This window comes from Nymphalis io, chromosome 21 (genome assembly GCF_905147045.1).
Source record: "Nymphalis io chromosome 21, ilAglIoxx1.1, whole genome shotgun sequence".
Taxonomy (NCBI): Eukaryota; Metazoa; Arthropoda; class Insecta; order Lepidoptera; family Nymphalidae; genus Nymphalis; species Nymphalis io.
In genome coordinates this window covers 1,346,895-1,365,231 of record NC_065908.1, presented here as the reverse complement: position 1 = coordinate 1,365,231, position 18,337 = coordinate 1,346,895, and the positions used below count along the sequence as shown (strand labels likewise).

At 34.1% G+C, this 18,337-nt stretch overlaps 1 protein-coding gene across 3 annotated transcripts in view; it reads right to left on the bottom strand.

Annotated features, from left to right (window-relative positions):
- Nucleotides 1–18,337, bottom strand: part of LOC126776868 (uncharacterized) — a 101,521-nt gene that overhangs the window by 11,559 nt on the left and 71,625 nt on the right. For 2 of the 3 annotated variants that reach the window (XM_050499715.1, XM_050499717.1), the window contains exons 1-6: nt 17,186–17,538; nt 15,608–15,693; nt 8,798–8,937; nt 2,990–3,155; nt 2,023–2,153; nt 67–204 (exon numbers count right to left, since the gene is read on the bottom strand). In XM_050499715.1, the coding sequence (XP_050355672.1) occupies nt 67–204; nt 2,023–2,153; nt 2,990–3,155; nt 8,798–8,937; nt 15,608–15,676 (644 nt within the window). In that variant the 5' untranslated portion in view covers nt 15,677–15,693; nt 17,186–17,538. Of the gene's footprint in view, nt 1–66; nt 205–2,022; nt 2,154–2,989; nt 3,156–8,797; nt 8,938–15,607; nt 15,694–17,185; nt 17,539–18,337 lie in introns of those variants that run through there. The other variant, XM_050499716.1, reaches the window with a different exon arrangement.

The window sequence follows — 18,337 nt, the reverse complement described above, 5'->3', positions numbered from 1 at the left end:
GGTGGCCCATATGCTCGTCCGCCTTCCTATTCTATAAAAAAAACCCTTAATATTAAAACTACTCACTCCATATACGCCTTAAGTGTTTTTCGCATGATCTTGTTCTTAGGGAAGACCGCGGCCGGCACACCGATTGTTATCTCCGTGATGTCAGCAGCCGAGTCCCACACTTGAGCCGCAATGCGGTCTATCACTGGCTGGTATCTGTAATTTACATTAAATAAATTATGAAAAAAAAAAAACAATTATTCAGTTTAATTTTTCAATGTGTTCGAATTATAAATGTTTTCAAACGTAAGCGGAAACAGACTTCTCGCGTCATGATGGCGCTAGTGTCGCGTGATGTTTGGAGTCGAACATGCTTTTCGCGGAAACCGCGCGACCGACTCATTTCACACCGACATTTTATAAATCTAGTTACTCTGCTTGAGTGTTGTAGTCGGCATTAGCACGGAATGGACTTTATAGGTATAATGTAATAATGTCATTATATAATTTAATTCGGTATTTATAATTTGATTACCTATTTAACGAGTATACAATATTTTCTTATAATAAGTAACAGCCTGTGAATGTCCCACTGCTGGGCTAAGTTCTCCTCTCCTTTTTTAAGTGGTGAGAAGTTTGACTTCACCGTCAAGCACGAGATGAATTATAAATACAAATTGCTTAATTTAAAACATGAAAATTCAGTGGTGCTTGCCCGTTTTTGATCCTACGATCATCGGTTAAGATTCACGCGTTCTTACCACTGGGCCATCTCGGCTTTTCTTATAATAAATCCTAAATTATATATGTTTTTGTTTTTAATTTTATTATTAATTTGTTATCTCGCTCTCTCTCTTTTAAACCTAATTTATATTTAATTGATAATTTTATCCTTCACATCTGCACCCGTGGTTTGTTATGAGTTAGTCAATCATTGGAAACTTATTGGTAATGATTCGTTAATATTTGATATTTATGAAATTCACTATGTACTGTTTCTTGAGACAATCGCGACTTTTTTGCATCTTTTATTACACAGCTACTCATTTTCCTTATCTTAATAAATTGCCGGTATAATTGACGGAACAATGAATACAAGTGCTAAGAAATATCTCTTTAGTAGTTTCGAATCAACGGAGGAAGTCTAATGAGATATTTCGAGAACTTCAAACCAGTCATTTATTATATAAATATGTTTTTTTTTTCGAATAATCGCAGACGTTGTATTACGAGCATCACACCATTTTTATTTTATCATTATTAATGCCTGATTTATTTCAAATAGGTAGGTATGTACTGGCAAATGGACGAGCGAATACACTTTAATAATACTACTTAATAACGGATAATAACAATTGCGACTTTTAAAGTGTAAAATTTAAAATACATAATAACTTTTTTCTTTATTCTTCCTAAACATATGATTTTTTAATATCCTGGGACTATTTATTTATTTAATATCCTGAGACATTATTCACACACCGCCATCTGATCCCAAAATAAGCAGAGCTTGTACTATGGAAAACAGACAACTGATATACTACTTTTCTTTTATAAATACATACTTATATAGATAATTACACCCAGACTCAGAACACACTAGACATGTTCATCATGCACACAAATGTCTGTCCTGGGTGGGAATCGAACCCACAACCTTCGGCGTGAAAGGCAATCTACCAACCACGCCAACCGGACCGTCATATCTCATATTAAGGTGACGACCTACGGTGTGCGATCCTGCGGAATATTCACGCACGGCCGATGACCTCAGACAGTCACGCACCGCACTGAAGACCTTTCCACGGTGCTTATCGGTCTGTGTCGGTCTTGAGCTTCGAAGCCATTTCGTAATTTTATTTACCGACTCGCGGCAGATCCTACGCACCGCTACGGTCTCGTCTGCGATTCCTCAGACGATACGCTCACGGTGCATCGGTGCGGGCTGGTCGGCGTCCGCACCGTGTGAAGCCAACTTTACTGCCATTTGAACATGCTATACTTTATCGAAAAACAAAATATAATATCACTCACTGTTCCTTATTATTCATGACGTGCGCGCACAACTCGCCCCAGATGTACCCGCCCACCGAGAACCCGTGAATGACAGTCGGTTGGTCGTTTGCATTCGCCGCCATGAACTTTATAAGATCAGCTGCGACCAGCTGGGGGTGAAAGGGAAATTAGTTTTTTTTCACAAGCTTTTATTTAACATGCAATGTTTGTTAGTTTGTTTCGATCAAAACTTGAAGGTTGAATTGGAATCATTTTCTCTTATCCTACGAAATTTCATATGTCGGTTTAGTTCGAATGACAATTCAGTTTTATGAAAAGTATGTCCTGATTTTACTTACGATACAAAAAATCTTTAACGGTTAACAGCTTAAACAATAATTTTGAATATATATATACATGCATACATACTAGTTTTAAAAAATATTTTTTACTTTCCTTAGCCGGGTATAAAATGTCAATATAAAATGTTAAAAAAAAAAGGTGACGACTTTGATCAATAATAGTCATCAAGTTGGCCTACATGTCAGTCTGTCTTCCAGTTATGAATTATCGATGGTAATAATTTGACCCAAATCGTATGATTATAGTCAATCGTGATACGGCCTATTTTTAGCCCACGACGTAAAAAGAGGGGTCTTTTAAGTTTAACGTGTGTATCTTTATGTGTCATCGCAGCAAACCAACGGATCGATTATGATGCGGTTTTTCTTTTTAAAACCTAATCGAGATTGTTCTTAGCTATATATTATGAAAATCTGTTCAGGTATATGATGAACATCATTTCCTACTCGATAAAAAGGTCTTACCAACTTCCACATGTCCAATTGATTTGAAATTGCGGTACCCGAAGCGATGCCACTTGTATTACAATATGACTAAGTAGCTATCATAAAGTTAAAGGGCCGACAAATACATTTATTTAAACTTATTAGTTATCTTTTTGTGTCGAGGATTATATAAATATTTAATTTTATAATTTACTAACCTGAGAACCCTTGAGCGGCCAAATCAGCTGCCAAGGCGTACAGGACACGGAGATGACGTCGAAGCCCTGTTCGAGGTATAGATTTGCGTATTTCATCACATGCTTCTGTCGTGCCAGAAGCCAGTTGATCATTACGCACGTTGGACGGTTCAGCTGTTTGTCCAATCTACGGAGACAAGACAAATATTATTTTCGACATACGATTGAAGCCAGTACAGGTGCCATTTCCTATACGTATTGTTTTATTATTTTTTTAAATATAAATGTATATTAATTACAACTGACGATATCATAAGCGTCTTGGGAAGCCGTTGAATGTGGGTAGCCCAAGAACGACCATCGTGGAAATCCTTGGGTGAGGCCTTTGCCCAGCAGTAAACATTTTACGGCTGATATGATGATGACATATAAACATATGGGAATTCTGTAGTTCTTGTCCGGATTTGAACTTGCAATCTTCGATTAATATTAACATGTTCTAACGACTAGGCCATCTCGATGAATCATAACATATTTGGTATATTAATTAAACTATGTAATGTATGGTATATTAATTAAAATATGTAATTTACGAAATTGTATCATGTTGAGATGTGATTTTTAATAAGATACTAATTCTTTAATTAAAAATCGATAGCCGAAGATATACTGCCGTGCCTTCAACTCAAAACTATTCTCGACCCCCATAAAAATAAAACACCATGTCCCTCGTCTCATGACAGGGAAACATTGTTGAAGCTGGCGAACGGCGAGAATATTTGTCACAAGTCCAAATTATATTTCAGCAGTTGAAACACTCGAAACATTGTAGTAACAGTGTGAGCACACTTCTGAATGGTCTGGATGAAATTCGGAATGACGATTCAACGGAGAAATACAGCTACCGTTCCTATCACCATTCCACGGTCATGATATATACAGTAGCTATTATTAATTTCGTTATGACATTGAATTCCTCAATGTAAATAATTCTTGAGCCGAGATGGCCCTGTGGTAAGAACGCGTGAATCTTAACCGATGATCGTGGATTCTAACCCGGGCAAGCACCACTGAATTTTCATGTGCTTAATTTGTGATTATAATTCATCTCGTGCTTTACGGTGAAGGAAAACATCGTGAGGAAACCTGCATGTGTCTAATTTCACTGAAGTTCTGCCACATGTGAATTCTACCAACCCGCATTGGAGCAGCGTGGTGGAATAAGCTCCAAAACCTTCTCCTCAAAAAGAGGAGAGGAGGCCTTAAGCCCAGCAGTGGGACATTCACAGGCTGTTACGAAATAATTCTTATTCCACTAACAAAACATTTTCTATATATCTTTATATAGATAATGTAATTTTTTGTGTGTGAGTTGACGGTTTATTGGACCCGGTAGGTGGCGATTCGATCGGGAAGTAAATAAAATTATTATCCCCCCCCCCCACTCTTACGAAGTCGGGACGTGGAGCTAGTATACAAACCAATATTCTAAATACATTCTATCGAAACAAAGTGTAAAAGAAAAAGACTGCTTTATAACTTAGAGGTGACTTTCGTTTCTTAATAAGAGACGAATGTACACGCCTGTCAATGTTCTATTGTTTGTATTTCAATCTTAAGGTGCCATTCAGTAATACAATATGAAAAAGCGAAACGCTTGTTGTAATTCATATATATATTTAACTATGTTTAGTGTTTATTTATCTATATATATTTAAAAAAAAATTACTGATTATATTATCAACGCACAGCCCAAAATAATGGGGCTAGCACCATGAAATTTTATACGGGTTTCGTTTACACAGTAGGACAGCACTACGGAAGGATTCTTTTTTAAATGAACTCCTAACTAGTGATAAGGGGGATAAAAGTTTGTATGGCAATTTGGTTTTTGTAGAAAGAGCTTTGGAAATTGGTGGTTATAAATATAAATAATACACATTCAGATATTAGCTAACGTCGCTTTAAATTATAATTAAGTATACGCTAAATTACAAAAATCGAGCCAACTACATTCACTTCAATTATTATATACGAAAAATCATTTCATTAAGATTAAGATGACTTGTGTACTTATTCTAAAAGTAATGCCTAGAAACGTATGAAAAATTATGCCGCAATTATACCTACTCTGTTAATGAAATTGATTAAATCTAAACAATAACTCGTACGTATTAATGAAGTTTTTAAATGAGCCCATAATATATATTCGGAGAAGTATATTATGTACTTAGTTATAAACATATCATTGGTATAGTTACAGTCTCAATTGAATGGGCAAAGTTTAATAAACGTTTAATCAACTCATTGCCTCATGAATAATGCAAGCGGCTGCACACATGCACCATTAGAAGTACGTCTACACGACGAGACCTGAAAATAAACGTGACCTTCAAAATCTCAATTCTGTTTATGACTGGGCCATGAATTTACAAATCAGTTATAGATTAGAATCGGAAAGTAAGATCCCAACTGAAAATACTAGATTCTGAGACCGGATAAAAGTTTCTAATCGATATTTTTATTATTTTTTAATCTTATTATTAGCTTTGATTAATAAACTTGGTTTGAGAAAATGGTTAAAATTGCACAACTCACAAAAAAAAACTCGTGAGAAAATGAAACCCTTGTATTATTTATGTTATATATATTCTTTTAATTATTTGTGCTTTAATTACTTTTTTTTTATATGCGCCGGGAGGGCAAATGACTACTCCACCTGATGGTAAGTCGTAGTAGAGTCCAAACGCGACGACGGCCAGTGCAGTCAGGAAGAATGTTCTGTACTAGCCGCCGCCGCCTTGGCGGCCCGCAAGTTGCCTCTTCACGCCTCATTTGAAGGAACCCGGGTTGTAAGAGGAGGGGAAAACGTGAGCTGGTAAGGAATTCCATTTTTTGGAAGTGCGACAAATGCCAAATTTCTTTGTGCGCGATGGAATTGACGTCACAGTTAGGCGGTGATATCAAGAGTCAGCACGCGTAGACTTATAAAGGAAGGGGGAAGCAGGAATTAGAGAGAATAATTCCTCAGAGCACTCGCCGTGAATATTACGCTATGAAGACATACACATTATCTGTATACGTTTGAAATATTATATATTACTCTAAAATATCAGATGTTCATATGATTTTACTTACAAACTCTGGATACTAGACCATTCGGTGAAACATTTTTTTTATTAGATATAAGAAAAACCTTAAGCCGCCATAATTATATTATCGTAATATATTATATTTATCTACAATATCTTTACTCTATACATATAAATATAATTGAAGTGTATTTCTGTGATTTCAAAAGAACTGGCTATTTTAAGTTAATTTGGCTATTTGTAAGTTATCAAAATAAAAATATTTTATTTTTGTCTGTCTTACTAAGTCGTATTCCAAGGTACCGTTTAGTCTTTATTTCATGAGTCTATCAAAAGCTATAAGAACTTAAAGTTTCCATACGTATCTTTGTTTTTCACATACAAATAAAAGGAAGTGTCTGTCTGTAATTGCAAAATAACTTAACTTTGGGTTAATATTTAAATTTTGGCTTTGGCGAGTTATCAGAACCAAAATAATCATTTTTATTGAGTTTACCGCTGCTACCTAGCACTTCACATATTTTAATTAATTTGTTGTAATAGTAGTAATTCTGTCAGGAGACAGATTTCGGTCATGACGCTCCCTCAAGAGAGACTAGCCATCTACGCAGGGTAAATTGTAGTACACACGTGAATGTACAAACACAACTGCACTTTTTATTCCCTCGCTCTCATAATCCGGCAAATCCGATGCGACCGGAAAAGGTTCAGGCGTGGCTAGTAATTTCTAGACTACAGGCAGTTGCCGTGCCTGTTACGAGGTTTGTACCTAGAAAAGACCCTCGGCTTCTTTGGCCTTGGAAAATATCCAGTAGTATAAGTAGAATTAAAAAAACATGATCGCCGTTTGCAATGACACACACATTAGGTTCAACGCACAGAGTCTGCTAATACTCGTATCGTCACCAGTATCATCAATCACCAACAATTACTAAATAATGGAAGTACATAAACCAAATATATAAAACAGGCTTTATTGGATACAAAAAAAAACAATTGTACTGTTGTAATTGGAACGAATGTCTTTGCATATTAATATGACTCCAGGTATTATGTTCAGCCTATAAAGCGGGCACGTGTCATGACAGGTCACTTTAAAAACAATACACGAAACGACGCACTAATTAAAACTAATTTAACTAACGTTCACAATTAACATATCGATAATAAATCAATTAAAACTTCTAACACTAAAAAATTAACTTTTTTTTTTTGGAAATTCTAGGTTAGCCGATAACAAATCAGATTAATTATATTATGGTGGTTTATATCAAACGCACGTTAATTTAATCTTAATCAATCTCATATAGTGTTTGCCATAACGCAAAACCCGAAGAACTATGTATATTAAGCCGACGACAGTGACGACGCGGCGGTAAAGCTTTTTTTTTTATTCAATAGGAAGGCGGACGAGCATATGGGCCACCTGATGGTAAGTGGTCACCAATGCCCATAGACATTGGCATTGTAAGAAATGTTAACCATCGCTTACATCACCAATGCGCAACCAACCTTGGGAACTAAGATGTTATGTCCCTTGTGCCTGCAATTACACTGGCTCACTCACCCTTCAAACCGGAACACAACAATAGCAAGTACTGCTGTTTGCGGTAGAATATCTGATGAGTGGGTGGTATCTACCCAGACGAGCTTGCAAAAGCTCTACCACCAGTAAGCTGGGCACAAATAGCAACTACCAACGAGATTCTGGACTATAACCTCACAATGGATCCATAATAGAGATCACCCCATAATGGACAGCTGGCTGAAAACTAACCAGACCATCCTAGGTATCCAGAATCGTTCTATGATCAATCGACAGCAACAAAAAACTGACCCAAAACAAGAAGACAAAATAAAAAAATAGCAACCGAAACATTTCTGATTGTGAAGTCTTGAAATAAAATAAAAACATACAGGCACATTAAACTAGCAAACTCTAAAACGGATAGAACGATAAATAATATAATAAAAAAATGAATGATACACCAAAGGCACTGACAACACGTCTGTGGAGACAACAAGTAAAAACCGCATACCATTTTAATCTTACATCATTATATTTATGATATGATATATGTATATGAACGACATTCTAAATAATATTATTATAAAAATGCAAAAGTGAGTTTGTTTATTAGTTTGTTTGTTACGTTTTTTTCGTCTTATCAACGACCATCATGACATTTTACATGCACATTGTCAAGGGTGCAGAAAAGGACATAGGGTACCTAGCACCTATCCCTCAGATGCGTACGAACCCGCGGGCGGAATCTGATAGCATTTAAAAATGGATCTATTCAATCGTGATTCATGCTCCATACTTGAGCTCAACTTTGACCCTGATCCTATCGCCCGCTGCAGCGAATATTAAACCACAACCAAAGTCTCCTTTTATAAAAAAAAAATTACCATCAGACAACGGATCCAATAAAACGAGTTTTATTTTCGAAGCAAATGAGATTATATAATACCAATTCAGGTATATATAATACCTGTTATACCTTGTTATATAAACAAATATACAATCAACAATATATTAGCAATATAACAATAATCTATCAGCAAAATATGTCTCTTGCGGTTTTGGAGCACAATTTTGTACAATAACCCGTTGGCCTCGCTTCGTAGTCGTAATTTCATCTAACGGTATACAATAATGCAATACATTTATAAAATAACATTTCTCAATTTGGGATTCATAAATATAATAACTTGTTAAATAAATTTAACTCACTTCATAGTTTTTGGATCTGTCGTGAGCTTGATCTTCTCATTGGTTATATATTGTATATTCTTCGTGATGTCCTGCGTGTGCGCACCTCGGTCCCAGGACAGCGCCACGGGGGCGCAACTGAGCAGAGGTCGTAATGGCAACTGTTAGACAAAAAATCGACTTAATTATTTTACATTAGGAGTTTAAGTATTTTCTTAAATTGAATTACACAGATATATTTAATATATGTGTGATCAATTTATTTAATAAGCATTTAATTAATAATTAAATGCATTACACAATTAACAGCAATAACGGCTCGTCATTTATCGTCGTTTATATTATAATACTTTAGTTTCCGTCCGCGGCTTCTCCCACATGGTAGAAGGCAGGGCCGGATTTAGAAGAGGGCTAATATCCTGGGGGCCACTACAATAGAAATTTCTAAAACAAAAATATCCCAATTTCGGAGATATAAAGTAGTATTTTGAAAAATGCAATACATTTTTATTAAAACACCCGAATGAAAAAAGTTGTTCAGCAAACACCTGTTATTCAGAAAATAGGTAGGGGTCTCCATTATTTTGTTGCCCAATGGCCTCTAGGCCTCTATGTCCTTATGTGTATCCCTGACAACGTGCATGCAAAATTTTATCGGTTAAGTAGTTAAGACGTGAGAGAATAACAAACAAACTCAGTAAGGATTACGAGATTAATGTATTTGTCCAATTCTCATCTGCTTTATTGGATTGAGCGTCTTCATTGAACCTTAAAATGGCTGATGAAATTTTAAGATTTTTCATCAACCCACATTGAGGCGCGTGGTGGAAAAAGCTTCATAAATTTCAAAATCTTATCCTTAAAAGGGCCAAGGAGGCCTTTTGCCTCGCAGTTCGATATTTATATGACAACATACCCCCTCTTTTTGCATGTAATATAAAATTTAAACATATTTTATTTTTAAATAAAAAATAGCTCTCATATATCCTGTTCAACGAAGAAGTTAACACCTACGGCTCTTTAGGATCCCTTCAGACTTTTCTATTGCGATGAACAAACATATAAACGGACATACCTTCACAATATTAATATTATAGAATTTTATTATATTCGAGACAACCGAATAAAAAAAAACACATACACAATATTTAAAATAATCTTACGATCCTATAATTGGTTTCTTTTAAATTCATTGGCAGAGAAAAATTTAATAACAAAAAAGAAATGTAACAAAAAGTAACTTGAGCAACAAGTGGCCTCGAATCAAGTTCAAGCACCTTCAAAAGTGACTAACGGAAGGTCTATGAATAATAAGTAAAATGCCATTCGTAACTTCCAAATCCAAGTCACATTTAACTTTAAGGGCCATCTCATTGTTTGGCCGCATTATTTGTTTATTATATTATAAATACGAAACTATAAATAAAAATGTTCTCTGGTTAAAACACGTAAATTTTATGATGATAACGGGGTTCAAACCCAGGCGAGAAACATTATTTTTTTATGGTCTTAAGTTGTGTTTAGTATCACGTCCTCGCCGGTGAAGTCGGTAGTCGGTCGGATGAATATCTGCCACACAAATATCCCGAATTGGAGCAGCGTGGTAGAATTAACTCTTTAAAACGGAAAGAGGCCCAACTGACAACTGTCGGTGGCAACTGTGCACTGACTTAATGACCCTTATATTTAATAAAGCTAAAATATAGCTAGATATTTAAATAGCAATAATTTTATATGTATATAGTCCGTATAAGCCTTTGTTTCAATGTAATTAAAAGTAATATTAAAGCTAAAAAAGGTCATTAATTAAATTATTAATTTTAAGTTTTTTATTTACATCGTTTTGTTTAAAAAAAAACAGTAATATTTCTATGTTTGAAGTGGTACACTTTTGAAGTTGTTTTTTTAAAATATTATAAATAAACTATCGTGTTGTTATCCATACATTTGTACGATGTTCAATACATTGTAACTTCATGGCTTGGCATTCATTTATATGCACACTTTGATTTATCTCGTACTGTCATTGTTATGAATATTATTTTAGGAGCCCTAGTATACTACATACATAGTTTTCAAGAGGATTTTCATAAACTATATTTTAAAATCCTTAACACACAGACACATCCTACAACAGAAAATATCTATTGACACGCTATAGTGGTAAGATTGACTACCGACCAGACCGTATGCCGTGACGGCAAGCGGCATGGCTTCCTCTACTCCCTTGTGCACGTATACCATATGGCGCGTATACTATATACAGTACAGTTGTTGCCTGTTAATGTCCCACTGCTGGGCTAAGGCCTCCACTTCCTTTTAAGGAGAAGGTTTGGAGCTTATTCCATCACGCTGCTCCAATGCGGTTTGGTAGAATACACATGTGGCGAATTTCAATGAAATTAGACACATGCAGGTTTCCTCACGATGTTTTCGTTCACCGTCAAGCACGAGATGAATTATAAACACAAATTAAGCACATTTTTTTTTTATAGAATAGGAAGGTGGACGTGCATATGGGCCACCTGATGGTAAGTGGTCACCAAACGCCCTTAGACATTGGCATTGTAAGTAATGTCAACCATCGCTTATAGCCAATGCGCCACCAACCTTGGGAACTAAGATTTTATGTCCCTTGTGCCTGTAATTACACTGGCTCACTCACCCTTCAAACCGGAACACAACAATATCAAGTATTGCTGTTTTGCGGTAGAATATCTGATAAGTGGGTGGTACCTACCCAGACGAGCTTGCACAAAGCCCTACCACCAGTCACATGAAAATTCAGTGGTGCTTGCCCGGGTTTGAGCCCACGATCATCGGTTAAGATTCACGCGTTCTAACCACTAGGCCATCTCGGCTTTTTTTATACTATATACTTCATTGCTATAATATACATATATTTTATAAAATATATATTTAGTTTATACCATAGTAGATAGCCACTTTGTTTTTGTCAAAAATCATAATAATATCGAGTTACAGTTATAACATTTGCGATAACGGAATGATAGTTTACTTCGTATTAATTCTCTTTTGAAATGACTTACATAGTATGTCATATCGATTCAGCAGTATACAAAGAACAAAGTCAATACTATGTACTATATATACGTTATATACAGCGTTATATACTATATATATTATATGTACTATATATATATATACGTTATATACAGCTATGAAACATTTATAATTACCGGTCTGTTTCAAGTTCAAGTGCACAACACGTGCGCATGCGCCGGTCACGTGCATCGCGACATACTGTTGCCAATTGTATAATAAAACAACATACACACACATTATGCAACACCGGTACTACGCAGTATGTAATAATTAATTTAATTTTAACATGTTTCGAATTGCTACCAACTAAGACGACCCAGTGGTTAGAACATCTAAACCTTAACAGCAAATTGTTGGTTCTAACCCCAAGTTCGAATTCGGGTCATTTTTCAATAACAGCCATAATTTAGGAAGTTAACAGCTATCGGAAAGTAGTACTTGCAGGTGTAGGTCCAACTGCACCTGATTTTTCCCAGATCATAGGATTTCATTGGGATATGTGTGTGGGCATAGAGATGACGTAAAACCTAGATTCGAAAACGAGCGCTTATTCGATAAGACTGAATTAAATTAATTTTAAATAAAGTTTTCATTGTTTGCGATATGGATACTTCCCATTTGAGCCATTTTAAATTTAACGAACTACCTGTCACACGCGGGAGAAGCCGTAGGCGGAAACTAACAATATTATAATCTAAATATAATTTGACTTTTTTGTCTTTTTGACCATTTCATCCTGACAAACATGTATGATATTCCTCTCAATGCGTACTACATAAACATTTGTTGTTCTAACGGCTCATTTACTTGATAGTGAGCTGGGCAATCATATAATTACAGGCATAAAAGACGTAATCCAGTGGTAATGTAGGTAATGTCACGTGGCTCTTAGAATTAACGTTCAAGGACACATCAGGTAATGCATTTAAACCTCTCATTACCGATCAATAAAAACGCATGACATTTACGCTTGTTGACAGGAAAATATTGTTAACTCTTTCTCAGTCTAATTTTTCTGTCTTTCACTCTTGCGATCCTCTCAAAATAATTAATTAAAAGGACTAACTGAACTCAGTTTAGTGATACAAACGAATAACTACGCACTAGTTGACGACAGATTAATGTAATTTTCTTAGGCTGTGCATTTATAACCTTGTTCACACAAGGGTATTTGAGTACGATGAAAATAATTTCAAATGCACGCATATTGTATTCCAAAACAATTTAAAGTGAGTTGGACATTTCTATGTATATAATGAGAACTTTTCTGCAATGCCTAACTGTAACTGCGCGTTTCGGTTATACGTTTAAGTATATTTTACGATTTTAGAAAAATGGCGAGTGCTCAATTAATGCGATTAGCGCAGGACCGGGAGAGTTGGCGCGCCTCTGAGGAGGCCTTTGTCCAGCAGTGGATTGATGTGGGCTAAATATAATAATATAGTATATAATTGTTATGTTAATTTGTGAATTTTAACGTAAACAAATTATATTTGCATGCTTAGTGTAAATTACCCGGATTTAATATTAATTTTAACACCTAATTTGTACAGCTACATTCAGGGCAAATAGAGATATTTTTATTAAACATAGCTGCGCTTCACGTTTTCTTTTGTAATGCCTACTACTAAACCAAAAAAAAATGTATGGGTTTCGGAGGTTTTTTTTAATATATATGTAGCTGCGCTTCGCAGTTTCGCCCGCTTTATATACTATGGACGTAACAAGTGTGAATTTAATTTTCATTGTTCATGTTTCATTTTAGATCATGTTCTGTTTCGAGTTCTACTTAATAATTTCAATTTAAAGTAGGAATAAATTTCAAACTGTGTAACTGGGTGCCTAAATTAGAACGTGCGTTTTTAGAAAATGACACAATGAAATCGTAACAACCGAAAATTATTTATTACAACAACAACAATTAAATCTTCGAAACAATTAAAATTAATAATAAAGTTGAAGTAAACTTAAGTTTAAATGATTCGTAAATAGATATTAAAATACAGCCAGACATTCAGTTGTGTGACGATGCAAGCTATTCATTTAATAATTTATTTGTTTAATTTGATAAATTATTGTTCAGTCGGTTTTGATACGCTTTCAAAAAAAGCAGTTTATCATTACGTGTGAATATTCTTTGTTATGTATTTTCTGCTATGTTTTTTACAATGTCGTCTGATTTCAACTTAATATAAATATTAACAAGTTCTTATAATAAGATCTATGACGAAAAACTGTACTAAGAGTAGCAAAATCATTCATATTCATTCATTCATCATATAAACGTAATATAAATACTTACACAATTTTTCAAGATGCTCGCACAGATACGGAGCAAATTACGATTTTATTTACATAGATATAGAATACAAAATGCATTTCCATGTTACTTTACAAGCTTATGGTTATCTGTGCAACCCGTCAATATAACCTACTTTAATAATTGTGAAACCTAACGACACCATAACGCGCATTTTAAACTACTGTAAAAATTATTACCCTTTATTTTAAAAGTGGTGATCATGTTTTTCCTGTAATTATTATGATAAAAAGATTCATCCTGTCGACATGTAACAGACTACTAATCGATATATAAATCGAGTAAAATATAAATCCTACTGCTGGACAAAAACTTTTTTTATTACCGAAAAGGAATTGACGTTTAATCCATTACCAACTTTGTGGCAGATTTCTTTGAAAAAAAAAGTGTCCCTCTTGGATTTAAGCCTGCGAACTTTAGTTAATGTCGACGCGTTCTATCCACTGGGTCATCACATCTTATCACTTACTAAGTAATAAAAATTATTGTCTTTAGGTGGGCAGGCAGTACAGAACATTGTAGTAACATAAATGATCTTATAAACCGCGTAGAACTAACGATTCGTGTATTAATCGATTACTCCAATTTAATGTAACTTGAATAATTTGTGTATGTTTTTGTTATAAATACCGTTGCTAAACCCAAGTTTCTAGCGGCTTTAGTGCTTACTGTTGATGATATTGATATTGGTAAAACCATTTCTATGTTGATTTAGACCATTGCCAACAAAAGCATACGATGTAAATATTTGTTGTAGCAACATGTGAATGATGCCAGCCAACTATGAATATACATGTATTAGGGTATGTTATGTGGGGCAGCATGTTGACATAGGGATATCGCTTTGTAGGACTAAATATTTGGTATAAATACTTGACCTTAACACAACATTAAGGCTTGCATCGAATAATCAAACTTTCAATATTCATGTATTAATGACTTTATTACATTCTTCAAAACAATATATCATTAACATATATAACAGCAATGTAAGCATTAAAATACGAGCCTTTGTGTTACACTATAGTTCCATTTGTTAGAACCAGAAGGAGAACCATAAGATACTTACTTAAAGTAGTACTTACCGCTGATTGCATAAGGAAAGAGCGGGGCCTCCTACTACAGGTATTGATATACTTAAAAGGGGGTACCCAACGATGTATAAACAAGTGTACTACTTTGAATGAAATAAAATTATTTTTATTTATTTATTTATACTTATATAGCATATTAAATCTTACCCAACCTCATTATTCAATCAATCAATATTTATTTCATTCACTAAAGTATACATAGCAAGAAACTGTAGACTTTCTAAACTAGAATAAACTAGATTTAGTTTTGAAAAGTATTTCAGTTTAAGGTTTGTTTATTTATATTTAAAAAACTGCTGGAAAAAGACATACATATATTAATACAACATAAATATATACGGTTTAACTTACATTTCCATTCCTGATTCCCATCTTCCCACAAGAAACTGTGACAGCTGCAATGGTCTTGAATAAACTCATCTTGCCCCTTTTAAAATCTATAACAAAATACATAATAATAATTTAATTTTGTTTTTATTATAATAATCATTTTGCCAGTACTAATACTGCATTATTATTATTTACATGCATTGTCAACCGTTTAATCTGTACAATTATAAAAGGAGTCCCAATCCATACTAGATTCCTAGTACAAATACAAGGTATATATGGTCTGGTGGAATACAAGGACACAATCAGGCTTGTTAATAATGTACTACATTTTAACATAGGAAATTTTATGTTTGTTTTCTAGGCATGATTTTATGTCAAATATACAACCTCCATGGTTGTACACTCCGGCCCCATTAAAGCCTGCACTCCTGGTACAGGAATGCAATGGTAAGAAATATATATTTTTCAATTAAATTGGTTGCGCTGAGTTCTATCACCAATATAGCAATACATGTTATTGATGAAAAATAAAGTAGCACACATATGATAATCTTTTAAGCAACATTATAAATAAAAAATAACTCATATTTTATTTTTCCTATTTTTGAATTTGAAACCATTATTGTAATTTAAAAAAAGCTGAGATGGCATAGTAGTTAGAATGTGTGAATCTTAACCGATGATTGTGGGTTCAAACCCCGGCAAGCACCACGGAATTTTCATGTGCTCAATTTGTGATTATAATTCATCTCGTGCTTGACGGTGAAGGCAAACATCATGAGGAAACTTGCATGTGTCTAATTTCATTAAAATTATATCACATGTGTATTCTACCAACCCACATTGGAGCAGCGTGGTGGAATAAGCTCTAAACCTTCTCCTCAAAAAGGGAGAGAAGGCCTTAGCCCAGCAGTGGGATATTAACAGGCTGTTACTGTATTGTAATGTAATTGTAAGTAATCATTTACTTAATATAATATTTTATATATAACAGTAATATGGTAGTTGATTATGATTACATTTATCAAACTAAAATTATCTAAGTATATAAATCATAATATTATGACCACTGATTAAATATAGCTTATATTATTTTAAAATTAAACATAAATTAATTTATTATTCATGCAAGATAATAATGAAAATTTAAGCAAGCATTAGATAATTATATATTGTTATTATAAAATATCTTAAAATATGTATTTTAAATAATGTTATATTAAATTTAAGCTGCACCAGATAATTCAAGCAAATTATCTTTGTATAATATAGTAAGGTTTATTATATACCTCAGTGTTTATTTAATAAAATATAATTATGTTAATACAATATGTGAGCTATTTTGTGGTTAATATTGGCTATTGCACTATAATACGTATCCTGGCTATTGTAGCCACTCATCAGTGCTAACTGCTAAGCAACAGTAATTTTCTCATTGATGCCAAACTACAAATAGCCATGGAAAATGCACTTGACCTTGTTTCTATCTCTTAAATAATTATTAACCTATTTTTATTTATACAAAACCAATATACGAAAATAATAAGTCACATAAACACATTGAGATAGTTTAATTATTAAACAAAATCAACTTACCCGCTAATGATATTAAAATATCGTTAACAAGCCTCGTTAGAATAAAATTATAAAAATATTTTCATAACCGCGTTATCTCCGTAGTTTGATTAAAAGGATTTATTTTCTTGTAGTTTGGTATTTAGAAAAAGTTTATTATATTTTACTTATTTTTATGACAAAGCGAATCATTAATTTACTGTTATTTAAAACCACTTTTACTCAAAAGACGTTTAATAATAACACATCCTTATTTTTAATGTAGATATTAGATTACACAAAGTTATATTTTTTTGAATTTAATACCACTCTTCACATCAATACCGCTAAACCGGCGGCACGGCTGACGCGTGTTCCTAGTAACTACAACAATGTACAAACTCCATAAAATCAGGCTGCTGGCCAGTGTTGCCAATTCAACGAAATAAGATGTGGCCAAATACTTTTATAAAGGGGCTAGTTAGCGATATGCCCGGTTTACATTATTCCAGTCCAGTGATCTAGCGAGATTCCAGTCCAGTGCTGGACTGGATCTGTAACGTGCCGGTTTACATTTTTCCAGTAAGCAATCCAGTACTGGACTAGATCGCTGGACTGGAATAATGTAAACCGGGTATTAGAATGATAAAATCAAATATTTTAACCTTGAAAAGTAACTAAAAGTGGTCAGAAAAGAATTAAAAACAAACACATGTGTAAAAGTTTGAAACGTTTTAAAGGTTCTGTTTCTTTAGGAACTGGAATATTATGCTTGCTTGCCGATTAGACTCAACTCTGGTCAACTCAACACATCTACAGGTATTTGGTAAGAATATTTTTTCTTTCAAAAATAAAAATCTATTTAATGTGCTTATGACAGAGGCTGATTTTACAAGCACTAGCAAGGCATGGAAAAATAAAACGTAATTATCTACGTACTGTGTGAAATAAAACCAAAGTGTATCCCCGGTTTTTTTTTATAGAATAGGTAAGCGGACGAGCATATGTGCCACCTAATGATAAGTAGTCACAAACGCCCGTAGACATTGGCATTGTAAGAAATGTTAACCATCGCTTACATCGCCGATGTGCCACCAACCTGGGGAACTAGGATGTTATGTCCCTTGTGCCTGTAATTACACTGGCTCACTCACTCTTTAAACTGGAACACAACAATACCAAGTGCTGCTGTTT